Source organism: Grammomys surdaster, unplaced genomic scaffold, assembly GCF_004785775.1.
Source record: "Grammomys surdaster isolate TR1022 unplaced genomic scaffold, NIH_TR_1.0 310, whole genome shotgun sequence".
Taxonomy (NCBI): domain Eukaryota; kingdom Metazoa; phylum Chordata; class Mammalia; order Rodentia; family Muridae; genus Grammomys; species Grammomys surdaster.
In genome coordinates this window covers 718,936-746,736 of record NW_021604729.1, presented here as the reverse complement: position 1 = coordinate 746,736, position 27,801 = coordinate 718,936, and the positions used below count along the sequence as shown (strand labels likewise).

The window sequence follows — 27,801 nt, the reverse complement described above, 5'->3', positions numbered from 1 at the left end:
GCCTTCCCCGCGCGGGTGGGGCCGAGTGGCCTTTCGCGGGTGTGGCGCCTGAAGCCACTAGCGTATGAGTGCCGGTATCGTGGCCACCTCGAGGCCCACAAGGCAGGGCGCCCGGGGCGCGGCAGAGGGGCAGTGCGGCTCCCTCCCGGCAGGACGCGGGAGGAAGTCACATCCGGTAGAGGCGGGGCTCGTGGCTCCCGGAAGTGCGGGCGGCGGCTGAGTGCCCGCGGTGGTGGCGGCTCCGGTAGGTGAGCGCCGCTGGAGAGGGTCTCGGGCGGCGGCGGGCAGCGGCGGACCGTGCTGGGGGCGTTGCCGGCGAGCTCAGAGGCCCTCCGCCGGCCAGTTTCCTGGCCTCGGCCGGCGATTGGGCGCAATGGGCGCGTGACTCCCCGCCGGCCCGCGCCCCTGCAGCGTGGTGGGAGGGATGGAGGGTGGGAGGCTGTCCTTGCCGGTCGCCCCAGCCCCGCCCCTCCCACCTACCCGCTAACGCCACGCAAGCCTTCACCCTCTCTAGTGTACCTTGTGGTCACTGTGTAATTAAGGACCTCTTTGCCCCTTGTACGGATTGGGAAACTGAGGCCTGTGTGTATTCTGACTTGCCCCAGCGACATAGTGGAGTTGGAGAGACTCTGGCCTTTGTCTTGCTGGCCTAGTCTTTCCCCAGGTTAGCAATAGGTGGGGGATTCTTCCTCTTTCTTCTCGACTCCCGACTTGGACTGTCCAGCATAGCTGAGCCATCCTTACTTCTGGGTCTTCCAGGTGTAAAGGATAGCAGTATATGGTCCCAGCATGTGCCTGAATCTCCTTTGTTTCTCTTCTAACAGCCGGTTAGGGGTGTTCTTCCACTTTTTTTTTTTTTTTGGTGGGCCAAGACATTCCCGGAGATGTGTTTGAGTTATTGGTAGAGTTGACTATAATCAGGGTCACATTTCTTAAATCCAGCCATGTCAATCAGATTTGGCCTATCCGCCTTGAGCCAAGGAGCCTCGCAGAGAACCAGGGCCCCTTCCTTGCTCCCTGCCTATTATCCAGACACCTCTACCTATACCGTGTCACTCCATATCACGCCACATTCAGTGACTGTCAGCCCTGCAGCTAGAAATGGTGATACAGGGACTTAGAAGGGAAAGACTCTTCTTTGCTTGGGGCCTAGGGACCTGATCGGGGGACTGTGGAACTGAGGGCTGCTGGGTGAAAAGCTGGACTCTGAAATGAGTCTTTGTTCTTGGCCATCATAGTGCCCAGAAAAGCTTTTTCGTGAGATTGTTTTGGAAATCTGGCCCAGTGCCTTTGTAATTTCCATTAAGTAGAAAACATGATGGAGTGCCTCAGTGGGGCCGTTTTCTGTTGCTGTTTTGCTAAGCAGTAGTTCTGATTGCTTGGGTGGCTGTCCTGTGCTGGGTACCGTTTCGGGGGTGCTTTGAACTGGATACTGGGTACAGACAACACCTCTGAGTCACTGGTGATCCCAGTTTATGGAATTGGCCAGTGTCAACTAGTGAGTGGCTGTTAGGATTTTTAACCCCCCTATCTCTTTTCAAAGCAAATGTGCCTTTAACTCTAATACTGCCTTCCAGATGCCTCAGTTGCAGCTTAAGAATTATCTATGGTAATTCTGGTTGAAAATGAAGAGCCCCATCTCTGGAGAGTCTTGTGATGTTATCTGGCAGGAGCCCCAGGAGTTTGTTTTTAACACACATACTGCCTGGGTGATTCCGATCTTAATGCAAATTTGTAGATTCGCAGGGGCACTGGAGCTTGGATATGAGATGGTTACTCAAGATTCTTGTTGCCTTTTGCTTATTGCTTTGACGTGCTATTGTGCCATTAAAAGGGCTTTGAGATAAATAGCCATATGACTCATTCCTGGATGCTTTTGGCTCATAGTAGTGGGGTTTTTCCAGACTGACCAATGAGGTCATTGAGGACCTGTATTAGAGCCGTTGGGTTGCTGTTGTGGGGGGTGGGGGTGGGGGTTGTGTTAGAAGTTTCCTCTTGGGATCTGGAGTTCCTGGAAGGTTCTGATCTGTCCCTCCCCAGTTTGCCCTGTGACGCAGGTTTCAGTGATGGCCACAGTCTCTATGTTGTGCAGGTTTTGGCGGCATGTTCCACAAATTCCTCCCTCCATTCTCTCCATTCTCTCCTCTTTACCTGCTTTCCCTGGCTGTCTGGAAGACGTTAGATATCAAACAGGTTTGCCTTGATTGAGGTAGAGTTGACAGGTGAGGCCCTGGGGCTTAGGATGGGCTACAGAAGGGAGTCTCCACTGTGAACTTCAAGGTAACTTCAGCTAGGCAAGCCTCTTCATTGAAGATCTGTGAATTTTTTTTTTTTTTTTGAGACAGGATTTCTCTGTGCAGCCCTGGCTGTCCTGGAACTCACTCTGTAGACCAGGTGCTGGGATTAAAGGCGTGCACCACCACCGCCCGGCTCCTGTGAATGTTTTAACTGCCACAGTGAGGTATGTCCTCACCAGGTTCACAAGCAGCAGAAGGGACAGGCTAGGATTGTTTTGTTACTTCATTTTCCTGCCCCGTAAACAACAACTTTACATTTAATATCTTTATGAACAGAGGACTTAATGTGCTGGGTACTTTTTTTGTTGCTGTGGTAGAAATACCTGGACACAATCCATCAAAAGGTGAAGAAGGGTCGTTATCTCGTTCACAGTTCCAGGACACAGAGCACTCTGGTAGGGAGTGATGGTGGCTGACGTGCTGTGTTGTTATCAGGGGTCAGCCATGGATGCTGCTGCTTAGCTCGTGGTCTCCTTTTCTTCGGTCCAGGACCTCAGCCTGTGATGCCGCCCACAGTGAGGGTAGGAAGACCTTCTTCAATTAAGTGAATCTAGATAATCCCTCACAGGCATGCCCAGGGTCTTGTCTCCCAGGTGATGAAAGAGCCGGTCTCATTGACAAACCGTCATGGTTACTTTTTGTTTAATTATCTTTAGACAGGACCTTATATAGGCCAGGCTGGCTTTGACTTGCTCTGTAACAGAGGAATCTTGAACTTCACCTTCCTGCTTCCACTACCCAAGTGCTGGGGTTACAGGCGTGTCCCACCACACCTGAGTTACGTAGCGCATGGCATCACACCCAGGGCTTCACACATGCTGAATAAGCACTCTACCAGGCCTTAAACTGTTTTAAATTTGCCATGACTCGTGTTGTGTCCCAGGATGTGGTGTATCTTGGCAAATGTTTTAGGGAAACTTCAGAAAAAAGTGTGTCCTGCGGTTGCATGGAGTGTGCTATAAATTTCAGTGGTCAAATCCAGTCTGTTGGGAGTGCTGGCTGCTTGTTTCCTATGCTTACTGACTTTCTCTTGTCTTCGAGGGAGACACCTAGTAGCCTTCATTCTTAGTGTCACAACTTTAGGTAAGTGGCTCGGTGTGTGGAGGGACCCTTAGCTCTCAGGTTTATCTCTCTGAGCTTCTTCTTACCTTGTTTTTTTTTTTTTGGTCTTTTTGTTATTTTGTCTTTTTTTTTCAGAGCTGAGGACCGAACCCAGGGCCTTGCGCTTGCTAGGCAAGCGCTCTACCACTGAGCTAAATCCCCAACCCCTCTGAGCTTCTTCTTAACAGCAGCAACTAACCAGCAGCTCTTCCTTAAACTCCCGAAGCCTGAGGTCTGCTCTTCCACAGTCCCAGCTCCCTGTGTCTCCTGCCTTTTGTAGTTTCTGTTCTTGCTCTTCACAGCTCTTCACCTTCTGCAGTCTGCACTCTGCTGTCTGACGCTTTCCCAGCATTCCCCAGTCCTTCATCTTTGTTCTTAGTCTCTGTTCTTGGCCATGAGAGACCACTGCCACCTGCTAGCTGCTACTGGGTGTGGAAAGCTGGCAGCCCTGGGAGTTCCCTGTTCTTCAGCTCAGCTCCCTCTACTCTTGGGCAATAAGAGTACTGCAAGGAAGCTTTCTTGGGGCCTGTGCTGCAGCATTCAGGGACAGTACAGGGGAGCAAGGTGCAGACTGCTGCTGGAGAGGGAGAGCATACCTTTCTTAGCTGGCCAGTCAGTCCTACAAGCTGGCCCAGGTTGGGGCAGAGTTCTTCCCTGACTGGGTTGAGGATTTGCTGCTATGAGGTCCCTTGTAATGAAGTCCAGATTAGTAGCCATGGTCTTGGTTATCTAAAGGGCATCCCTGTGCTGATGTGGCTTCAAGAAACCAAGTTCTCTCAGGTAAAGCCTTGTTGGGTTAGTGGCCTTGACAGGTGTATGGTTCCCTCTGGCCAGAGCAAAGTCCTTGGGGAATGACTATGTCTGGCTTGGTTTTCCTCTGGGAGATTGAAGTCTTAGCAGCCAGAGGGATATGAAAACAGCTTGATTGTCAGTTTACAGAATTGTAGTAGGAGTGGCTACTTGATTGGCAGTTTATGCAATTTTCATGAAAATGGGGGTTGCTTAAGTTGGCTGTCTCTGGTAAAACTTCAGGAGTGGAGGAGGCCATGTGTTCCTGACAACCTTCTTCTCAGTCTGGGAATCAGGGAAGATTGACTATAGCAGTTTCCACCTCCTCTGTCCTGGCCCAGCCTAGGGCAAGTTGTTCAAGTACCACTCTGGAAAATTGTGTCTGTGGGCTGCTGGGAAGAAGGGTCTAATGGTGCCAATCAAATCCTACTTTGCCTGACAGCTTCCATAATTTAAAGGGAAAAAACTTGAATGATACTTATAATAAAGATCTCTTATAAAATAAACATTTTATCTTTTTATTTTTCTTTTTTGAGACAGGGTCTCTACATAGCCCTGGCCATCCTGGAACTCACTATGTAGATCAGGCTGTCCTTGAACTCATAGAGATCTGTCTGCCTCTCCCTCTTAGATGCTGGATTAAAGGAGTCTCCCACCACTTACAAGTCTTGTATTTGGAGTTAGGGTTTATGTAGTTGACCAAGACTGCCAAGGAACCCTGCATCTCAGTGACAGTTAGAGCTGACAGTTAGAAAGTGGACAAAGTACTTGAGCAGTATTTCCCCAAAGAATATATGAATGACCAGAAGTCCCTAAAAAGATATGTGTACATCATTAGTCATCAGGGAAATGCAAATTAAAATCCTAGTATAACTCTCATCTACTTGCCAGATGACCATGAAGAATAGGAAAAAGCCTGGGGGTGGCTCAGTCAGTAAAGTGTCTCCCATGCAAGTGTGAGGACACCAGTTAAGATCTCCAGAACTCGTGCAAAGGCTGGGCAGAGTGGCGTAAGCCTGTACTGGGTAAGATGGGGACCGGAGACTCTTTGAAGCTCATTGGTCAGTCCATCTAGCCAAATCAGTTAGCTTCAAGTTCACTGAGAGAGCCTGTCTCAAAAAATAAAGATAGGCTGGGCAGTGGTGGTGCATGCCTTTAATCCCAGTGCTTGGGAGGCAGAGGCAGGCGGATTTCTGAGTTCGAGGCCAGCCTGGTCTACAGAGTGAGTTCCAGGACAGCCAGGGCTACACAGAGAAACCCTGTCTTGAAAAAAATAAATAAATAAAGATGGATAGAAGAAATATGCCCAAGTCAACCTCTGGCCTGCACGAATACACATGCACACACCAATAAGAATATACATCACATATACTACACAGACATATATGTACACACCAATAAGAACATATATCACATATACCACACACATACATGTGCACATACTAATAAGGATATACATCACATATACCACACACACACATGAACACACACTAATAAGAATATACATCACATATACACTCACACACATACATATACACACACCAACAAGAATATATAGTCACCACACAGATGCGGATGAGTCACACATTAAGTAAAAATAGGAAATAAGTGTTAATGAGAATGTGGAGAATCGAAGGCTTGTGTGTTTTTTGTGGGAACGTGAAGTGGCTTACCCGCTATGGGAAGCAGCACAGTGATCCTGAAACAGATCTCTTACTGTATGATACAGCAGTTCTGGTTCTGTATCTGCACAGAGGAAATGAAAGCAGGAACTCCGGCAGCCATTTGTGTATGAACACAACAGTGCTGTTTGTGATCGTCAAAAGGCAGCCACGTCCACAGTGTCCGTGAACAGGAGAGTGACACGGAATGAAGTACATTGATCAGGCAGCCAGAGTCCAACAGTCTTACAGGAGGAAGCTCAGAGACAACACGTGTGAACTCTGATGCCCAGAGAAGAACAGCGTTGTGTTTTTGTTTGGTTTGGTTTGGTTTTGGTTTGGTTTTGAAACAAGGTCTCACTGTGTAGCCTAGGCTGGCCTGGAATTCACTGCAATCCTTCTGCCTCAGCTTCCCAAAGCCCTGGGATTCCAGGCACGAACCATCACACTTGACTATGGTTTGTCTTTTGTGGAGTTTCTAGACTGGTCATATGCGTTGGTGGTTGCCAGGGTCAGGACCGGGGAGAAGGGTGTTAGTATTAAATGGGTACAGGTGTGTCTGTCAGTGCGGGGGGGGGGGGGGCCGGGGGGGGGGGGGGTCATGAAGAGTTCTGGAGACAGATGGGTACTGATGGTTGTACAACAAAGTAAATGTATCTGAATGTCAAAAACTACACTTCAGGAGCTGGAGAGATGGCTCAGCGGTTAAGAGCACCAACTGCTCGTACAGAGGTCCTGAGTTCAATTCCCAGCAACCACATGGTGGCTCACAACCATCTGTAATGGGATCAGATGCCCTCTTCTGGTGTGTCTGAAGACAGCTACTGTCTTCATATAAATAAAATAAATAAAAATTCAAATAAATAACTTAAAAAAACTACACTTCAAAATGGCTAAAACGGGGATGATACCACGGCTTAGTGTAATGGTCTCGACCTTCCTAATGCTGAGACCCTTCAATACAGTTCCTCATGTTGTGATGATTCTTACTGTATAACTATAATTTTGCTACTGTTATGAATTGTAGTGTAAATATCTGTTAAATGGGCCATGACCCACAGGTGAGAACCACTGTCTTCATAGGTAAAGGTACCTGCCTCCAAGCCTGCTGACCTGAGTTTACTTCCCAGGATCTACTTGTTGGAAGAAGAAAACCAACTTCTACAAGTTGTCCTCTGATCTTAACACATGTGCTGGGGTACACACGCCCCTGTATTCATCCACATATTGTAAATGAATATAAAAAGTTAAAAATGACTAAAAATGATAGGCTTTATAAATATTACTTAGAGATGAAAACTTATGGCATGGCTTTAAAAATCTTAAATTAGACTTTTAGTATTGAAGATGGATTTCTTACAGGCAGCACACAGAAGGGTGTTGCTTTTTTTTTTTTTTAAATAAATCTTAGAATTATTGCCTTTAAAATTTTTTAAAGTTTTATTTTATGTGTATGGGTATTTTGCCTGCATATATATCTGTATACTGCTTGTATGCTGGGTTCGAGGCATCAGATCCCCTGGGACTAGAGTTACAGATGGCTGTGAGCTGCCATGGGGGGGTGTTAGGAACTGAACCCGTTATCCTGTGGAAGAGCAGGTAGTGCTCTTAACCACTGAGCCATGTCTCTTACCCCCAGTGTTGCCTTTTAATTGGGGTGTTTGGACCACCATTCCTGTGAGAGAGAGACTCTGCTGTTCCTTTCCCATCAGCCCCATAGTCTCTATGCTTTTCTCCCATTTTTGTGATTTCTTAGGCACTGAGTAGTTCTCAGGGCCTCCTTTTGCTTCTGTGATGGTTTATGAAGAACACTTCTTTTTAGCAGTGGCTGTAAGCATATGAAGTGTGCATTTATCATTTGTCACAGCTTGTTTCAGGGGTCCTGTGCCCACCTTCAGGGTTGATGTCCTTGCACTAGGTGTCTGTCCCTGTCGTACCCCCACCCCCACCTCCCCACTCTGCTTCATGCTGTGAATCCCATAGTGCTCTGCACAGTTTCATTGTGAAGAGCGTAAAAGGGAAAGGACAAGTCTTCTGTTTTGTGTTAGGCTGTGTTCCTCTAGGCTGACCCGGAGCTCCATCTCCTTGCACAATCCTTCTGTCTTGCGGATTTCTTTAAACATTGCTTGCAGTCTCTCGCTTGATGGATTCTTTCAGCCTTCAAATGGCTAAGGGAGGTCTCTGTTTCTTTGAGAAGCCTCCCCAGGCTGGGTCTCTCAGTTCTTTACAGAAGCTGTTCCAGTGGCTGCTGCTTACGTTGCTTATCAGTGTGCACCGTCTGCCACCAGTCTTCTGTTCTTTCGTTCTGGATGTTTCTTTCCCCACCTCTAGCTGATTTCTTGTTACTAGGCTTAAGCAGTTTATTGTTCAGTTGTTGTATAGATGTTCTGAGACCCCAGGCATTGAATTTTGGTTCACACACACTACCACCTAGCCTCTACCACCTAGCTCTGTCCTCATCCTGCAATTTAACTGTATCGTGTTCAGCCTTCTTTTCTTCATGGTTCTCATTTGAAGATTCATTGTATTTTCCTGGATCTGTGGCTTATAGCTTTCACTTTCAGCCATTAATTCTTCAAACTGTCATCCCATCCCTCTCCCTTCCTCTCCTTTTGAAATTCCTTTATATGCACTGAGTGCTTACAGTCATCCCTCAGAATTCCTGTTCTTTTTCTCTTATCATTTCCTCTTTATGGTTCATTTCAATAGTTTCTTTTTGGATTGATTTTTTTTCCTGCAGAATCTAATCTGCTGATGTCCAGTCTGATACACATTTAATCTCATACACAGTTGTTTTTTCCTGTAAAAATCTCCTTTTCTCTTTACATAATTGCAGTTCAAGTCTATATTTCCTGTACTCAACCTTTTAGAACCTATGCTTCTTGAACATACAAAATATAAATCACATATGTGTATGTGTGTGTGTGCACATGTGCATGTGTGTATATGTGTATCACATGAAATATGGTTGCTATGTTAACATCCTTGCTTGCTAATTCTGTTTCCTATATATTTTATGGGTCAATTTTTATTGGTTGTTATATGTCCTGTTTTAGTCTTTCTGTGTTAAGTTCTGATTGGAGGTCAGATGTTTTACCTCATTGAATATTTTATTTATATATATTTGTCACATATCTTAGGGCTGGTTGAGGGTATATTATTACTTAGAAACAGAACCTTGAAAGCCTGCTTCTAAGCTTTGTTAGCTGCGATTAGACAGCTCTTAGGTGGAGCTAGGTTTTCTCCACTATAGAGGTAATGTCTTCTGTGGTGCTCTAACAGGCTTTAAACATAGGTCTTCCCACATATGCCAGCCACACTAGTACTGATTCTCTTGAGTGGGACTGGCTGGGACCTAGGGGACTTCTGTACATATCTAGGGTTTCTTTCTATGTAACTCCTGTTCCCATGGTTCTCTGCCCTGTGTATGCTGGCACTCTTGGTTTCCTGGACTCTCGAATCCCTGTTCCCAACTCCCTTTGCCATCTTGAGAGTAAGAGTAAGCAAGTGGGGGTGGTGGGGAGGGGCAACTCTAGAATTCACTTTGTCTTGTTTCTCTGAACACCATTCTCCTAGGCTTTCTGACACCAATATTAAAAAGCTATTCTGCAATTATGTTGTCTAGCCTTTTGGTTCTTTGAGGTCACCAGTGAATGTTTGTGTTTGTGAACTGTAGGGGGATCTACACCTAAAGTGGAAATTTCTTAAGTACTCATTGAGTGCCTTGTAAGTGTTCTGCATTTGGAGATGCAGATGTGAGTGTTGGACAGAGAGCTTAGTTTCTTACTGGAGAACTATGCTGTTTTGTCACAATAAATGCTGCATGGTATTTACATAGAACCGTAAAAGAGCGTAGATTCTTTAGGAGGAGTGAGCAAGGAAAACTTCATAGAGATATGATATTTGAGCGATAAGCAGGAAAAAAAGGTAGGGTACACATACTGTAAGTTCCTTGAGGGCTGCTATTATTATTTATTGAGTGACTACAAGTGTGTTTCTGCGCTGGGAGAAGGTTAGGCAGGGAGAGTTGAGTTGAGCAGAGCAGCTCATGGATAGTGGAGGGCTCAGGGCTGGTTGGGAAGGGAAGTTCAGGGTCAGCAGATCATCATGTGTCAAGCTAAGGGCACAGATTTGAAACACAACAGCAAGGCACTGGGGAGCCATGGGAAGGTTCATTGCAGGGGCATGAGAACTGCTAGAGTATTCTCCTGAGGTTTCTGGGCACGTGGAAGAGGGCTGAATCCTTTGGAACCCAGTAAGTCACTTCTGGAGAGGCTGAACTTTGATGATGGCCTTCATGGGCCATCCAGAGTCAGAGGTGGATGTGAGGATGCTCTCACTCAGTTTCTTGTTTTCTGTGCCTCTCCTGTTATCCTTAGTGGACGACCAATCTGCCTGTTTATGACTCTGCTTAACCCAGAAGTCCCTGGGCTGGACTTGGCACTGGCGAAGAGTAGGCTCTGCAGCCACCCATATCTTATCAGCCTGGGATGCCCACCTACCATGACTCGGAACAGAGGCACCGTGTGACCCGGGCCTGACCTCTATCTTGATCTTTTTATAAGGGATGATATCTGCTCAGCTTGCTTTGTGCAGCCTAGAGGTGAGGGATGGGAAGATGGACAGCTGCCTTCACAGCCCTTAGAGACAGTGGTTAGGACATAGCAGAAAGGAAGGAAGGAAGGAAACCTGTGTGTGGTCATTGAGTATGATTTTCTTTCAACTCTGAGCCATAAGCTAAGGAAGGAAGAGAAAGAAGGAAGAGGCCCTGCCAAGTGGCTGGGTGTCTCTTTCAGAAAGTTCAAAGGACTGGCTGCTTATTCAGACATTTGTTTCATGGCAGTTCTATTGACTGACAGTGAATGTTATTGATCTGGTCAGTCCAGTCGTCCAGTTCCATTACTCTGTTGACAGATGATGTCTCTGGAGGAATCCAAGTGCTTGTTGTTAGAGGAACTTGGGAAGTGCTGAGTGGTAGAGGTTTGGCTGTGTGACGTGTGACTGGGCATTGCCAGCCTAGCCATGGTGAGTCCTGTCCAATAGCAGGGCGGTAGACCTTTCAGGCACTAATGTATTTCATTCTTTCTAAAGCCTCCTCTAAGAGAAGAATCTAAGGCACAGGGAGATTGTATTCCCTGCCCAGGCTCCCCAGCCAGTGAAGGCTGTTAGCTTCCCAGATGTTAGGTCTGCCCCACATTGCTGAGATCTGGGGGAGGAATGGCTCTAGGTGATGCTGTGCCCTGGCCGTGGACATTTGCCTGAGTGCTGGTAAAGGATTACAGGCTTCATACTGTGTTTGTTACAGATTGTGTTCTGTTGGGTTCTGAACATAATCTAACAGGCCTTGCTCCTTGGAAGTTGGCTGCAGTCTGTCTGTAGTAACCATCCTTTATTGTTTGTCCCCAGAGCCAGACACTGGTTTATAGTCATGGAACCAAGACATAGGTGTTTAGCTGGGTGTGGTCTCTTCTTTGCCCTACTGAAGATATCACAGCCACAAGGAAGTGGAAGAGTGGGGCTTGTGGTGGTGCAGGTCAGTGTCAGCAGATGTGGACTTAGGACAGTGGTCTCCAGGCTTCTTCCTGCTTCGAGCAAGAGAATGGGGAGAGGAGACTGGCCCCACGGAAGCCAGAGGGACCCGGTAGGTTTAGAGAAAGATCAACCCAGAGGGGCTGAATAGTGATGGCAGGTGGAGACTCGGAGGTGGGAAATCATCTTAGACCTGTGGCAGAGCCGCAGTAGCTGGATGGTGCTCTTCAGAGATTCAGGAACACCGACTGAAGGTTGCAAGCTTGATGTTTGGTTTTGAACGTGAGGCCCATTTCTGGCCTGCAGTGGCTACTGAGACATTGGGGATGACTTTGAGAAACGGATGTAAGTAAGTGGTTCTGGAGGGAGAGAACCTGGGCTTGAGTATCTCAGCAGAGGAGGAGGATCCAGCAGGTTTGAGAGAGGCCTGTCCAGCACACAGGCTGGGTCATCAACGGAAAGTAAGGAGTCTGCCAGGGACTCAGCCTCTGCAGCTTGCCTTTGTTGGTGGGGTGCCCAGCCAGCTGTGACATCCCAGGTGTGGGCAAGCCTGGTTGATATCAGGAGTCATCCTGGAGGCCCCACACTTGGCTCGGTGAGGTGCTTACTCCCTCCAGCTATGCCTTACATGGGGGCCCTGCCTCAGCCAAAATAGGGAGTTTTTCAGTAGGCCTAAAGAACAGTGGGCTAATTGTGTAAATATTTACATGGAGGAGGCAGTTTCTTTCACAAAGCCTTATCCTGAGTGATTGCGTTCCATGCCTGATGTGTCTACGTGCTTTTATTTGCAGACTTGTTCTTGTGGACTTAGTTCACATTGATGTAGAGCCAGTTAGAGAAAGCCACACCTGCTTGCTCTACTCTGATGCATACCTAGCTGGAGGTCTAGCAAGGCTGACAGACAGCATTTTGTAACATAGGTGTGAACGTGTTGTGTGCTGAAGCCATTGTGTCCTGTCTAGCGCCTTTAGAAATTGTTTGATTCTCATGAAATCCTTCCAGCCCCTTGATTATGGTAGCGTCAGCAGAGAACAGCTGAGTAAGTCACCAGAAAAGGTTCAGTGATTCCAGTTTAGGTGTGGTTTGTTACAGAGCTCTGATCTCTGGGGACCCTTCACACTTGAGAGTGAGGAGGAGCCTCCCGCCCCCATCCTAGCGTTGCCTATAAAGAGTGAAAATCTGGGCAGGCAGGGTGGTCCAGCAGGTAAAGAGCACCTGTTGCACAGACCAGGTGACCTGTTTGTTCCCTGGGACACACATAAAAATGACAGAACCAACTCCAGGAAGTTGTCCTCTGACCACTCTCCCACTTGCACAAACTAATAATAAAGTTAAAAAAAATGAAGATTAGATTGGAGGTGTTGCTCAGAAGTACAGCTTTTTCCTAACTTGATGATTCATTTTGGTTTTCATCTTGATGGGATTTAGAATTGCCCCAGAAACAAATTTCTAGGTTTGTCTGTGAGGGATTATCTAGATTAGGTTAACCAAGCTGGGAAAATTCATCCTAAATCTGGTGGTCCCATCTCTTCGTCCTTAGTGTAGATGCCTCATGTTCTTGCCAGCATACCTTCCCACCCACAGTGGACCGTGTCTGGAGTGTGAGCCAGAAACCCTCCTTCCTGAAGTGCAGTGTCTGGTATTTTGTGTCAGTGGTGACATAACTAGTACACCTAATTTGTCTGAGGCCTTGGGTCTCATCCCCACATGGTAGAAATGACAATGATAACCAAAGCCCCTACAGAGTCTCTCTTATATGGCGTATATTCCAACTTTTCAAATCACAGGGAAGATCAGTTCCATGAGGCTGGGTCTCCCCTGGGAGGCTGTCACTCCCATACTTGGGGCCATGGCTAGAGTCATTCTAGGAACAAGAAGTGGAGCAGGTCAACCAATGTTTCTGCATTAAGCAGCAGGATTAGGAAGGTTTCCAAGGCAACAGCAGGTATCTTTGCTATTAGGGGTGGGTCAGATCTAGTTCCCTAGAGCATGCACTTTGTAGGTTGCTATGGTAGCAGCTTCTTCCCATGCTCTTGTAGATGGAGGGATTTATGAGAAACTGAGGGGCATCAGCTCTCCTTGCAGTGTGATAGCAGGCTGGCAAGTAATGTTGGCAGCTGTGGTGAGGGGAGGGAAGAGCCCACAGAGCCTCATCGTAGGGATGAGTTAGGATTCAGCACTCTTGTGCCTTCTCCCTGAGCAGTTAGTTCTTTAGTTGCCTCTGCAGGGTCATGGCCAGAAATAACAGTCCGCCGGTTGGCCTAAATCCACTGGTCCTAATCTGGCTTACAGCCTCACTATCTGGGTCACATTGCGTTGCCGTTGTTCAAAGCCTGTGGAATGGTTTAGTGAAGATATGAAGTCATGAAAAGAAGGTGAGACCAGCAACTGTGGATGGCAGTAGTCGACGACAAGACCTAGGCCATCAGTTTGTCACTGTGTTCCATCCCTTCCTCACTGGGAACATCAGAGCATGTGGCATGGCTTGGTTCTCCCTCCTTCTATGATCTGTCATTCCCATGTGCATGGTCACCAAGGGGCATGGTGTCAATTTTAGGTTACAGACCACAGTCCCTGGGTTTTTGTGGCCCACCCCAAATAGGGCCATGCATGTAAACTGGGTCTTGTAGCTTTCCTGGGGAGCTGGCAGGCCTGCACAGTTGTCACTCTGTCTTGCATTTAGAGTCTGGTGTGAGGTCAGGGTCCATGGCTCTAAAGGGGTTTCCAGACCTCATTCCATGCTTGGCCTCTGACTTGTCAGCCTGGCCTTCACACATGACTGGAGTTGAGATCTCTAGCAGAAGGTGAAGGCTGCAAAGGAGGCAAAAGTTAAAGAAAAGAAAAGTCAGGGATAGGGTGAGAGTGGGGGTGGGGAAACAAGCCACGCCCTTCCCTTCTCAGTGCAGGCCACAGGGTCCCATTTTCAACCCCTACTGCAAAGAAAAGAGCAGCTGCTCCTGCGCTGATACTTTCCCACTCACTGGCATTCTGATCATCTCTGCTGAGGTGTCAGTGTCACCTCCATTAGCCTTGTTACCCTGCTGTACCTGTGATACTGTGCAGCTGCCTCCCCAGCTGCCAGCTCCCCTCCTAGGTTCTGCAGTGCCCCACAGGGGCCCTCCCAGCAAGAGCGCCTCTCTGGCCTTTGCTGCTCTGAGCTCTCCTTCTCCTCATGTCTCGCCTTTACCTGTGTTCATGTGTTCATAAGGACTCAGGGCTTTTAAAAAAGGCATTTTTGGAAACAAACTGAGTTCCATAAGAGGAAGAAGAAAGTTGTGTGTGTGTGTGTTTAAATGTATTTACTGGACCAGGCTCATAAAATTCAATGTTTATATACTTCCTTCTGCCCTATGATATGGGACAGCATGGGTCTTGGCATATAGTAATTGCTCAATAAATACCTGTTCCTTAAAGGGATGAGTACATGAAGGAAGGCTTGAGCAAGTGTGAAGCTGAGCTGTTCTGATTCAGCACCTTGTTGAACTGGTCCTGGATGGCCTGGTGTCTCTCTCCTCTTCCTCCAACCCTCGCTTGGCAGTTTCTGAATTGCCTCTGAGCAGGTCTGTGCTAGATACTGGGAAGACAAAGGTGACTGCCCAGGGCCTTACCCATTCTCACATCTCCGCTTCCCCTCCCCCCTGCAGCCCACTCCATGATCCTCAGGGAATCATCCAGCATCTCAATGCCATAGTGGTCATGGGAAGGGAAGTCTGTGTTGGAGCCCTGGCTCCAAGGCCTGAGGAAATTGGACTTGCCAGGCCTCTAGAAACAAAAGGATAAGGACTTGGTCCCTAAATAATGTGTCACAAGCCCTGTTCCCCACCTCCCTGCACCCCGGTCACACCCCTGGTTGTTCTACCATGTTGGCTGGTTTGGGGGAGTTAGAAGTTCTAGCAGTAGAGACCTAGCTGCAGAGCCACAGTTTTAGGAAGCTGCTGCATGGGCCCGGGGCACAGCAGTTTTCCTTTGTCATCTTTCCTAAACAGTGGCCCTGAACAAGTGCTTGCTGCTTGCAGCTCCTCTGGGTGGCTCCAAAAAGCAGGTGATACCTGACTTGTGAGAGAGCAGCCCCTGTAACATCCAGTGTGTGATGCTGTGAAAGTTCTACAGAACAGCCTGTGCCTGCTTGGACCAGGGATGTGCTGTTGCTGATAGGAACTACCACTAGCCAGGAGGCAGGAACAGCAGCCACCCAGGTAAGCAGCGCACTGTTGTGTGGGCCTGCGATCTCTCCTTTTTGGCTTGGTCTTCATCACACTCTCTGGGCAGAGCAAGTGTCAAAGGAAAACATCAGAAGACTGCCCCAGGGACTCTTAGCTCTGATCAGGGCTTGCTGAATGGACTTCTCTGTGGGGAGAGGTCCTGGCACTGCTGGGGTTGCTACACATGCTGCTGCTAGCCAGCTGTTGTGTGTGGTTAGCCAGCTACCATCCTACCAGACTGCCAGTGCCTGCTGCACTTGGCCTCCAGTGCAAGAGTGGCAGGCACTGGGCCTGGTGGGCGGGGCTGTGCTCAGTGCTTCTGCTGTGGCCCAGCATGTTCTTGGCTGAGCCACACCGGAGGCCCTCATGATCCTGCATAATTTCTGTGGTGTTGAAATCTTTGGCCAGCATTTGTTCTTGTGCTGAACTTGTGTGTTGTGTCACTGAACCTGAGAGGAAGGTGCTGCCATTTGGTCGTCTCATAGATGAAGAACTTAGGCTCCGGGAGCTTCCACGTGGGTGAGGACATAGCTGACAAGTGGCAGAACTGGTCCTGTAGTAGGTCTGCGTAACTAAGCCTGTACGCCGTGTATTCGGGTATTTTCAAGTCATTTATGTCTTTGAGACTGGACTTAACTAACTCTGTAGCCCATGCTGGTCTTGAACTATTGATCTTCTGGCTTCTGCCTCTCTGGAGTACTAGGATTTCAGATGTGTGCACCACTATACCTGGTTCTATACTGTGCCAGGGATGGGACCAGGGCTATATGCATGCTAAACAGACAGATACTCTACAAACTGAATTACATTCTCAGGCCTTTTGTGATTTTTTTTTTTTTTTTTTTGAGGCAGCACTCATAGAGTCCAGCCTAGTCTTGAACTTCTGACGCCAGTCTTTCAAGTCCTGGCATTAAGGGCATAGCAGGTCTCAGGACCTTTAAAGTGCTGTTTTCTGTTTGCCATAGGCACACTTGCATTTAGGTGGAGCAGTATTGTTTCTCCTCAGAGCTTGGGTCCAACACAGGGCTTCTTCTCCTCTGTTCTGTCTTCTAGACCTGAAGTTTGGGGGTAGCAGTGTGAGGTATAGACGCAGTACAGGGTGGGAGGTGGGATTTTGATTTCTTTCCTTTTGAATCTTTTCATTATGAAGAATTTATAAGAATTTCCTTCCTGGGCTGGTGAGATGGCTCAGTGGTTAAGAGCACTGACTGCTCTTCTGGAGGTCCTGAGTTCCAATCCCAACAACCACATGGTGACTCACAACCATCTGTAATGGGATCTGATGCCCTCTTATGGGTATCTGAAGACAGCTACAGTGTGCTTACATATAATAAACAAACAAACAAACAAACAAACCTTTGGACTGGAGCGAGTGAGGCCGGAGCAAGAGGGAGAAGGGAAAAGGGGAAAAAAAAAAAAGAATTTCCTTCCTTCCTCTCACGTGTGTGTGTATGTGTGTTTGTGTGTGATGTGTTCATATATGTTCAGATACGCATACATGTGCATGCATGCATATGTGGGTGTGAGTCCAAGGTTGTGTTAAAAGTCTTCCTTTGTCACTCTCTACCTCATTCAATGTGGCCAGGCCCCTCTGTTTAACACAGAGCTCACCACAGTGGGCTAGTCTGGCTAGCCAACTGGCTTCTACATCCCTTGACTCTTATCTTTAGAGCACTGGAATTACAGGTCAGCAGCCAGGCTGAGCCTGAGTTTGTATGGGTTCTGGGGATCTGAGTGCCTGGTTGAGACAGTGTGGGTTACAGTGAAGTATGACGTTCAGAACCTGTTGCCCTTGCATGATGTAGCAGGTATGGAGTTATTCTCTTTCTTAGACCAGATGTATCCATATGCCCAGGGTGGAGTCTGGGTTTCTTGACTCTGTCCCAGCCTATTGGTGCTGAGGCTTGGGTGCGGTGGGCACATACCTCATGATGCCTAGCCAAGTTTATTTAGAGGCTGGGCAATGTGAAGCCTTCAGGGGATGATGGCTGGTGGTGCTCCCCACTTAAGTAGCTCCTTAGTAGCAGGTAGCCATGCCACTCGTTCTTTCTACCAGGACACGTGGAACATGAAAAGAGACAGATCAGGCCTAAACCAGGGTGAAGACCACGGCAAAGCCGGCTTGTCATCGTTGCTCATTACTTTTTCTCTTCACCCAGGGATGCCATTCCCTTCCTATTACAGACAGAGAAACTGAACCCAGAGAAGGTGGCTTCTGTCTGTCACCTTGGCTCTTAGTTCCCAAATGCCTTCTAGGCCGAGTCATCACCACGGCTCCCAGGCAAGCTCTAACAAGGGTAGAGGGCCCTTAATCTCCTCAGAGCCAAAACCTTCTGGAAACTAGCAACCTTTACAATAAGAACACTCAACATGAATGCTCTAAAACATGTACCTAGGAAAGATGAGAAAACATAAGCATGGAACGTCCTGTCAGCAGAAAGGCGATTCCTGGTGTGTTTGCTTCCTCCTGGCTGCCCCAGGCTTGGCTGTGACTTATCATACAGATGACAGCTGGCTTTTGGGACAGTGACAGGGGAGGACTCCTGACCTCTGCCTGCCCTGTCAGAGCAACTTTCTGCCTGGATCAGTTGGTTTTTTTTCTCTTCTGACTGCCTGTGAAGGTGGTTTGATGATTGTTTTTTTCCTGTTTCAGTGAGGGCATAGGTGTGACAGTTTCCTTCTGTGACCTGTGGAGAGGACTGCAGTTGCAGGGTACTTACGGAGACCTGAGGTCACTAGAACACTAAATGTAACAATCAGGGACATAGCTGGGCCCTTGGTGTTGAGGCCTATAAAGCCCTTTGGTTTGGGGCAGGGGGATGGGGATGGGTGTTTAAATCAGGTTCAGACAAAAGTAGTCATGTATCAAGGTCTGGGGCCAAATTTAGTCTGTATCCCTGCAGCCTGGCCCCTCTCTCATCCTTTCCAGTCAGCTCCCTGCCATCTAGTGCTGTGGCTGCTAAGTAGCTTTACAGAGTTTTCATCTGTCTTAGGGTTTTGGGGGCAGAAATGTCTGGGGCTCCATCGATGTGTTCTGGACCCTAGGACCCCTCCTGTGGGTGACTTTTCCTTAAACTGGGCATTGCTTTGTGTTTGTAGGAAAAGATGGAGGGGCTGAAAGACAAGACCCTGCAGGAGCTGGAGGAGATGCAGAATGACCCAGAAGCCATTGCCCGGCTGGCCTTGGAATCTCCTGAGGTACAGGGAGGCTGGCAGATGCTGTTGCTGTTGCTAATTCTTTTTTTTTTTCTCTTCTTCTTCCTCTTTTTTAAGTAATTGTTCACTCAATATCCTAAACAAATTTATTTATTTTACTCTGTGTGTGTGTGTATGAGAGAGACAGAGAGAGACAGAGAGAGAAAGGGAGGGAGAGAGAGACACACACACAGACACACAGACACACATATGGATGAATGTGCACCAGGTGTGTGCAAGAACCCAGAGAGGTCATCAGAAGATGCTGAACCCCCTGGAACTGGAATTACTATGGTGAGCTGCCATGTGAGTGCTAGGAATTGAACCCTGGTCCTCTATAAGAGTAATCAGTACTTTTAACTGCTAAGCCATATCACCAGCCTCACTTTTAAATTTCTAATACATTTATTGAGTGTGTGTGTGTATGTTTGTGTGTGTCTTTGTGTATGTCTGTATATATGTGTGTGCCAAGTATAACTTGGAAGAAATGATACTTTCTTTCTACTGTAAGAGCCCCAGAGATTGAACTCATGTTGTTAGCTTGGTGGCAAGGGCCCTTACCCACTGAGCCATCCCACCCACCCACCCTGACAAATGCTTGTCAAGGATTCGTGCTTAGCAGGAGCTTGAGCCAGGATTCACCTTGTGCTGTGAATTTTACCTTGCCTTTTACTAGAGGAGCCCTGAGGTTTCAAACCAGGGTCTGGGTCCTCTTGGAGCCTCCGGAATAGAAGGGAGTGCCAGGTCCATCTTGGACTAGGACAGCCAGGACTCAGGTGGCCCAGGAATCTTCACACTGTTCCAGAGTGGGTCTAGAGACAGCTCCCTGATGCACTAGGGAGTAGGGGTGGGGGAATCTTCCCCTCATTGTGATATTCTCACTCATGTTTCATACTGTTTGCCATTGCAGCCAGCACCCCACCTCTCAGCTTCCAATCGCAGGGTCCTTACAGGAATAAGCACCGCCCTACTGTCTCTACAGAGCTTGACTCGGCCCTCACTGTCACTATTTCCCGTGACCGTCCTGTGAGCTGGAGGTGACTTGATGTGGTCACCCAGCTAGAAATACCCACAGGTACCCCCAGAGTAGCTGCAGCTGGTCATTGGCCTGGAAGCATCTGTTTGAGGGAGGGAAGGGAGCTCAGGTAAGACTAAGCTCCTCATGTGTGCTCTTTTTCCCGAGGAGCAGATGTGGCATGTGTTCTGTGAATTCACTGTGTTAAAGAACAGGAAGTTGTCCAATTAGCGTCCAGTCATCCTCCCTGGAGCCTTACCCTTGCTTCATGGGTGCACATGCTACATGGTCCTGTATCCACCTCTGCTGTGCTTTCTGCTGCCACCTGCTCCCCTACCCTGGCCAGGCTTCTCTGCTGGATTGGAGATGATGCAGGGTTGGGTTAGAAACACCTCCTTGCAGGCAGGGAGTAGGAGAGGTCTTTGTGTGACTCATCTCACAACCCTGGGCAGGATGACCTTGTTTCAGCAGCATAGGACCAAAGTCACATACAGTCTGAGTGTCCCTTACCCCAAATTCTTCGGATGTGAGTATTTCAGATTTTATATGTCTTGAATATTGAAATGTTCTGTGTAGTTTTTATTTACTAGTTAGATATCCACAACACAAACCCCCCCCCTCACACACACACAGAAATTCTGAGACATTCTCAAATCCAGAATTCTGTGAGTGTCACATAGGCTCTTTGAAATCCAGAACAATAGTGTCACTGATAGGTGTCTGCTCTTAGATTTTGTGTTGCTGGATGTTTGCCATTAAACTCCAAGGGTCTCTTCTTTTTACTGTGTCCTATCTCTATGCACGAACATACATGTGCATACATGCCACCTCACAAGTGTGGAAGTCAAAGGACAACTTTCAGGAGTTGGTTCCTTCCTACCATTTGGGGCCAAGGGTTCAAACTCAGGTCAGTCAGGCTTAGCAGCAAGCACTTTTACCTACTGAGCCATCTGGTTAGCCCCAAGGATTTCTTCAGTCAGCAATGAGCAACAGAATGTTAAGGGGATTCCCAGGCTTGTTCCTGAAGGGAGAGGAACTCAGCAAAAACAAGCCTGTACCCAGCTCTCGTCCACTGCTTCCAAGCTGAGCAAGTCTTCAGCCCTGTGGAAAGCGTAACCTCCTGTGATGGAAGGGATGCAGCTTTCTAGCCATGTCTGAGCAATTGAGTTGAATTTTTGAGGGGAAAAATACTCACTGTGGGACAGACAGATAGACAGAAACAAAGTAGGGCATCAGTGTGGGGCCGTGAAAAGAGCTGGCAGAAGGGAAAAGTGGTGGAGTGTTCATCTCTCTAGAGAGTGAGTGCAGGGGCTACAGCGTGGGGAACTCCAGGGGGCTGTGGAACTCTACTGGCCTCATAGGGTGTTTGTAAGAGATGGGCTCCAGGGTAGGGAGCAGTGGAAATGTGTAGACAAGCCTCAGAGAGGAGGGCACAGCATGGGTAGTGCTTCAGACCCAGGGAAAAGCCATGGACAGGTAAGGACGCCCAAGGGTATGTGGCCAGGAAGAGCAGGCCCCAAACTCATAATTGGCCACACAAGTGTCCCTGGCTTTTCTTTTCCTTTCTTTTCTTTTCTAACATTGTAATTTTGTGGTTTTTAAAAAACTGACTGGCAGTTAAATAGGGGCCTGAATGAGGGCTCAATTGAGGGACTATCTATAGCTCTATAGGCTGTGTTTGACCTGGGAGGCAGGCGTGTCTGTGTGTGGGTTTGTGCATGTTTGGTGCAGTGTCTTTGGAGGCCAGAAGAGTCTGTTAGATCCCCTGGAGCTGAAGTGGCAAGTAGTGTGGGCCACTTGACATGGGTCCTGGGAACCAAACTCAAGTCCTCTAGATGAGCAGTATGTGCTCTTAATTGTTGAGCCATCCTCCAGCCTCCTTGGCTAACATTCACACGTACCAGTTCCTGCTTCTATGACTGTGAGCTTGTCCAGGGGCTAAATGGCATTTCTGGCTGGAAAGAAGACAGTCTAGGTAAAGGGGTTCTAAGCCTGAGCCCTAACACCCTTGTCTGTGGAGGGGATAACTGGCAACATTCCTCTTTCAAGTAGGCTGCAGCCTGCTGTAGGCTACAGGGCTTGAAGCCCTGAGCTAGGATCAGAGCAGGGTGGTCCTTCTGGAAACCCCTTATTCAGGATGCCCCCTGGCTTCCTGTGGCTGCTCTAGAGGAAGCTCGTCTGGCCTGGTGTGCCATGTGCTGGCCAAGGTGGAGGGAAAAGCTCTGTGTTGCTGACCCCTTGATTCCCTGTGGAAGCTGGTCTTGTTGACCTGTTCCCTAACTTCCTGAGTCCCCTCTTCTGGTGCCACATGGTACTGTGATGCTTGGTGGCCTTGTCTCCAGCTCTCCTCTCAGTGAAGCAGATGCCTTCCCATGCTAGGCCTGCTGGGCACGGTTCCAAGGCTTCTGTATGACTGGCAGTTACATAGGGGCCTGAATGAGGGCTCGATGTGCCGGCTAGGGATGCATTTTCAGCAGACGGCATTGAGGGACTGCAGCTCTGTAGGCCGTGTTTGACCTGGGAGGGAGGGATATCTGCACTGCTGCAGTGTCTTGGGCTACCACAGGGCCCTGCCTACCACAGGTTTTTTTTTTCCCTAATACTTTTGGGACTTCATGACATTTCTAGCTTCTGGTCTGGCCTGGGCCACCTGCATTCTCTCTAGCAGCCTCTTATGTGTATGCATACATGGTGTGTGTGTCCACATGTCTTTTTCATGTGGGGCTAATGATGGGGACTCTGAGTTTCTTCCCACCCACTGGAGTGGATCTTCTCCCTCACCTGTGGCCTGTACAGCACAGAACTACTTGCAGGTGCTTGTCTATTGGGAAGCCTTGGGTAGGTATTTAGCCTTGGTGCCTGTTTCCCATGTGTCTTCCTCACAGGCTCTCCTGGTCAGGATGAGGTGAGGCACCTGGGCCACAGTGTCTGTGTAGCCTTTAAACCCAGGCTCCTGTGACTGGTTGAGGGCTGAGCACCAAGATTAGCAGTGAGTCCATGAGCGACCCCTGCTGGAGGCTGACCAATTACAGTTAAACTCATTTTCAGTTGTCCTGCTTTCCTTAGGTTCAGGACCTGCAGTTAGAACGAGAGATGGCACTGGCCACCAACCGGAGCCTGGCAGAGCAGAACCTGGAGTTCCAAGGTCCCCTGGAAATCAGCCGCTCTAACCTCTCAGACAAATACCAGGAGCTGCGGAAGCTTGTGGAACGGTGCCAGGAGCAGAAAGCCAAGCTGGGTAGGGACAGCTGACCACGGACAAGCACTCTGGCCATCTCTCCTGCTGATTGATACTTCTGTTCAAGGGAAGATGAAGGAGGCAGCTGGAATACCAAGGATGCTTACATACCCAGAATAGGAAAGGACCAGCAGCCATTGTAGCCACTGTGCTTCATGCCGTGGGCTAAGCACTTTGCATGTTTTTACACGATAAGCAAAGGTGTATGAATTATGGTTAGTCTAAATGGTTGAGTATTTATATTTTATTGTAAACCCTGGTGATATTTTTTATAGTATTAAAAATGGCTTGAATTTACTATTTTTATATATGAGGAAAACAAGGCTGGAGACATTCAGGGGCTTACCTGAGGTCATGCCACTAGAGTTAGGTGGAGTTTGCAAGTACATCCTGTAACAGCTGAGCATCTCCCCAGCCCTGGAATTGGGATTTGAATCTAGGCAGCCAGTATCTGCCTCTGCCAACTTAGCCCTGAGCCTTGAAGAGCTGGCCTAGGCCTTGTGGAGGTAGGAAAGCTTCCTGGATGACTGTGCCCATGGGGAGCTGCTTGGCCAAGACCTGAGCTCTGTCTTTAAGCTTCTCTTTACTCAAGACAGTGAAAACCTACATGAGCCAAACGGACCCCACAGAACTAGCTGCAGGGACTCTCCAATGGGCCCTGTTGTGGCTGGGTCCTGAGTGCTCACAGAACCAGCAGCAGGGACTCTCCAGTGGGCCCTGGAGTGGCTAGGCCCAAGCACACAGAAGGCATACTACATGTCTTCTCTGAAATCAGGGTCCTCAGCTTTAATTAAAGCAATACTTTTGAAATGTCAACCTCTCTGCCCTTCCTTCCAGAGAAATTTTCCTCAGCACTGCAGCCTGGGAGTTTATTGGACCTTCTGCAGATCGAAGGCATGAAGATCGAGGAGGAGTCTGAGGTGAGGTGGGGAGTGGCATCCTAATCCCTTGAACAGGGTAGTGGCCCTTGAGCCAGGTCTCAGGTGAGCCTAAGAACCACAGAGCAGAAGGTTTTGGAACGTTGCTTGAGTGGATGGCACTGGAGTACAGTGGACACACTTTGGTTGTAATACAGTATAAGAACACATTCTAGCCGGGCGGTGGTGGCGCACGCCTTTAATCCCAGCACTTGGGAGGCAGAGGCAGGTGGATTTCTGAGTTCGAGGCCAGCCTGGTCTACAGTGTGAGTTCCAGGACAGCCAGGGCTACACAGAGAGACCCTGTCTCGAAAAACCAAAAAAAAAAAAAAAAAAAGAAACACATTCTAAGACCCCAGCACACACTCGAAACCACAGTCAGCACTCGCTTCTGTGTAGATAGTACTGTTTTTCCTGTACATATATGTCTATGATAATATAATGTATAAAGCAGGTTCAATGAGAGCTTACAGTAACCATAGGCTGGGGAGATAGCCCAGGCGATAAAGTGCTTGCCACACAAGCATGCCAACCTGAGTTTGATCCCCATATAACAAGCCAGGCAAGGTGGTACATGCTTGTCTTCCCAGTGCCGGGAGGGAGAGACAGGCAGATCCCTGCGGTTTGCTGGCAGGCAGTCTAGCTGAATTGGTGAACCTGTAATAGAGACTCTGTCTCAGGAAATAAGGTGAACAGTGCCTGAAGAATGATCCCTGAAGTTGGCCTCTCAACCCAATATGCACATGTGTGCTTGTTCCCCCTTGCTCATGTGTATTCATACATGCACACACACATACATGAACAGTAAATAATAATAGAACAGCTATAACAATATTTTATAGCGAAAGTTACTTAAAACTTACAGATTATTTCTAGAATTTTCCGTGCAATGTTTTTGATCATCAGAGGATCTCTAGTATCTGAAATCACAGTTAAAGGGGCTTTACTACACCAGGACCCCAGTTGATTCAGGAGTGAGCAACCGACAGGAGGCCCCAGGGAGCTCACACACCTGGATGGGTGGTGCTACAGACCTAGGCCCCTGCTCCTGGGCTCTCTGCTGTCTCCTCCCTCTTGAGGTACCTTTTATCTCAGTGGGCAGAGACATTGTTGTGTTTTGGATGCAGCACAGGAGCTAGCATACAAGTCACTAGGATAGGCCCAGCTGTTGAACAGACTTGTGTGACCACCAAGGACCTGGCACAGTGCTGGGTAGGGGCAGTGTGACCATGGAAGACATGGTCCTTCCTGCCGTTAAGGAGCTGGCACTCTGGTGAGGGAGTCACTCTGAACGGGCCAGGGGAAGCTGTAGAAGGCCTCTGTTGTCAACAGTTCTTGTGTCTTGTAGGCCATGGCTGAGAAATTCCTGGAAGGTGAGGTGCCCTTGGAAACGTTCTTAGAGTCCTTTTCTTCCATGAGGACACTGCTGCACCTGCGCCGAGTCCGCGTAGAGAAGCTCCAGGACGTGGTGAGGCGGCCTCGAGCTTTGCCGGAGCTTGCTGGAGATGCACCTCCAAAGCGCCCACCACCCCCACGCCCAGTGCCCCAGGCAACACCCCCCGAGACTGAAGAACAGACTCCACAGCCCTCTGTAGTGACTCCCTACCCTCTGCCCTACAGCCCATCCCCAGGCTTGCCTGTGGGCCCTACAGCCCAGGGAGCCCTGCAGCCAGCCCCCTTCCCTGTGGTGGCCCAGCCTTCCTCCTATGGTGGGCCTCTGGGTCCTCCTTACCCATCACCTCAGCCAGGACCTAGGGCCATGGTGGGTTACTCCTGGGCTCCACAGAGGAGTAGTCTGCCCCAGCCCAGCTATCCTATGGTTCCAACTAGCACCTCTGGTCCAGGATACCCCTTAGTGGGGGGCCGAACTCCTGGTCCTGGTTATCCTCAACAGTCCCCCTACCTCCCATCAGGAAACAAACCTCCCTACCCAACACAACCTCAGCTCCCGGGCTTCCCAGGACAGCCCCAGCCTCCAGTGCCCCCTCAACCTCCATACCCTCCTGGGACAACCCCTCCCTATGGCTTTCACCCTTCAGGACCTGCCTGGCCTAGGTATTAGTCCTGGTCCGTGTCCACCTTCTTCCTTCTACCTGCACCACAGCCTTTGGCCTCCATTTGCTGAGATTTGAGGTTAACACTGGACATGGAGGTGATGCGCCCTGAAACGTTGGGACACACAGAAGCCTCGAGCCTCTAGTTGGAAGCACATAGGCCTCTTGAAAGGCCCTGAACGGTGCAGCATGAGTCCTTCTGGGAGCTCCTTCTATCAGGGATCAGCTCAGCACATCCTGAGTGGCCTGGTGTGAGCCCAGGGCTCTCTGGTGTCTGCATGAATGGGTGTGTTCATGTCTTTGCACAGCCACCTGCGCTTGATCCCTGACAGCTGAACCAATGTAGAAAGATCTTGATGGCAGGGGTGACCCTGGGTCTCAGACCCTGCTCATCCAGGCTGTCCCTTGGAACTTGGTCTATTTGATATGAAACCATATGCCAAGTAATGACAGCTCTGTCTGTCCATTAAAGGAAGGTCTATCTTATTTACCATGGTCGGGTCGTAGGAAGCAAGAGTTAGGAAAAATAGGGACTTGGAGTCCTGAAAGCCATATTTTAGCTGCCATGTCAATGTCAGGCAAGTGCTGGCAGGGGCCACAGCAGCAGTGGTATGGTGAGAGCTGGGGATGCCAAGGGAAACTCAGGCCTCAAACTGAATGGTTGGATGTCCCAGGGTCACCCTGGAGGCCCTGGCTGGGGTGGAGGACCAGGGTTACCTCCCAGCCACTTTCACTCCTGGGGCCCTCCACTTCTGGCTGGCTTTTTCTGAGGTTTGCCCACCCCTCCACTCCTTTAGTGCCTTGAATCTTATTTGCTAGCAGCCCCTTTATCTTGTGTATCTCCTTCCTTTTTCCAATGTCCCTGCAGAACAGACACCAGACCTACCCTTACAGAACATCCCCATGGTGCTTCCCAGACACCGTCACTACACTGGGCTTGGTTTCTCTACACTCTCATTTTCAGAGTGTAAAGGGTAGGGACTGTGAGTGCAGCCTCAGCACTGGATGGGGCCGAAGCCTGCGTAGTAGTAAACGTGACCACACTATTCTAAAGGGGTTGCAGCAGATGGTGCATCTGCGTGGCTGGTCCAGACGTGAACCAGGTCTCAGGGTGGACCCTGGAGCTGCTACGGGTTAGGAAATTGTCTGTGCCTTGAAACATCCCCTGCCTGGGTACCCAGCCGCTGGTGGGCCAAGGTGCTGGGGGTCAAGGAGGAACCCCATCTTCTGGTGCCACTCCGCCCACAGGCCACAGTGCATTACCACCTCTGCTTGCATCTCCTGAGTTATTTATAACATGGAATCACTAATGGAGTCTGTGGTAGACTGCTGCTGAACTCGGTGATGAGCACCCGTTTGTGCAATTGCCATAATAAATGTTGATGAGTTCCTTGGTGTGTGGCGTCTGATGAATTTGAGAGCAGATGTCGCTCCTTGTGGGGCGGTGACTTCTGTAGCCCTAGTCTATAGAGCACTTTCCATCTATGGCCACCTCTGGATTCCCCCACTCCCACCTTGCTTCTTCTTAGGGCGTGGATCTTTCTACCTTTTCCGTGGTTTTCCTTAGCTGTTTCTTGGAGCCTACAGTGCTTGCTTTGTTCTAGGCTACGTGTGTAGCCGCTCTGTTCCACCAGGGGGCATCAGTGCCTCAGTCCAGGTTGGGAGGTAGGTGTTCCTGTCACCTGATTGTTCCTGTCAGCCTGGTAGAGGGCTAACCGTTTTCTAAATGAGGAGGGAGGGAGGGAGGCGGGGAGCGAGGGCCGCAGGGCCCCCGGGGGGGGGCGCCCCACGGGGGGGGGGGGG

At 49.0% G+C, this 27,801-nt stretch overlaps 1 protein-coding gene across 2 annotated transcripts; it reads left to right on the top strand.

The window, feature by feature from the left end:
• Vps37c (VPS37C subunit of ESCRT-I) lies at positions 1–27,393 on the top strand. Of its 2 annotated transcripts, none has more exons than XM_028777540.1 (5): positions 1–244; positions 18,679–18,777; positions 22,856–23,027; positions 23,865–23,947; positions 25,293–27,393. In XM_028777540.1, exons 2-5 carry the CDS (start codon positions 18,685–18,687, stop codon positions 26,004–26,006), a joined length of 1,062 nt encoding a protein of 353 aa, XP_028633373.1. In that variant the 5' UTR covers positions 1–244; positions 18,679–18,684; the 3' UTR covers positions 26,007–27,393. The 2 variants fall into 2 exon arrangements, with proteins under 2 accessions (XP_028633373.1, XP_028633374.1); XM_028777541.1 differs by lacking the exon at positions 1–244 and adding an exon at positions 15,521–15,573.
• The last annotated feature ends 408 nt before the right edge of the window (positions 27,394–27,801 follow it).

What these genes read in the sequence shown, in the direction of transcription:
- Vps37c (XM_028777540.1), top strand. Translation starts at nt 18,685, where the DNA reads ATGGAGGGGCTGAAAGACAAGACCCTGCAGGAGCTGGAGGAGATGCAG. An exon ending in TGGCCTTGGAATCTCCTGAG is followed by an intron (nt 18,778 to 22,855) that starts GTACAGGGAGGC and finishes TGCTTTCCTTAG; the next exon opens with GTTCAGGACCTGCAGTTAGA. An exon ending in GGAGCAGAAAGCCAAGCTGG is followed by an intron (nt 23,028 to 23,864) that starts GTAGGGACAGCT and finishes CCTTCCTTCCAG; the next exon opens with AGAAATTTTCCTCAGCACTG.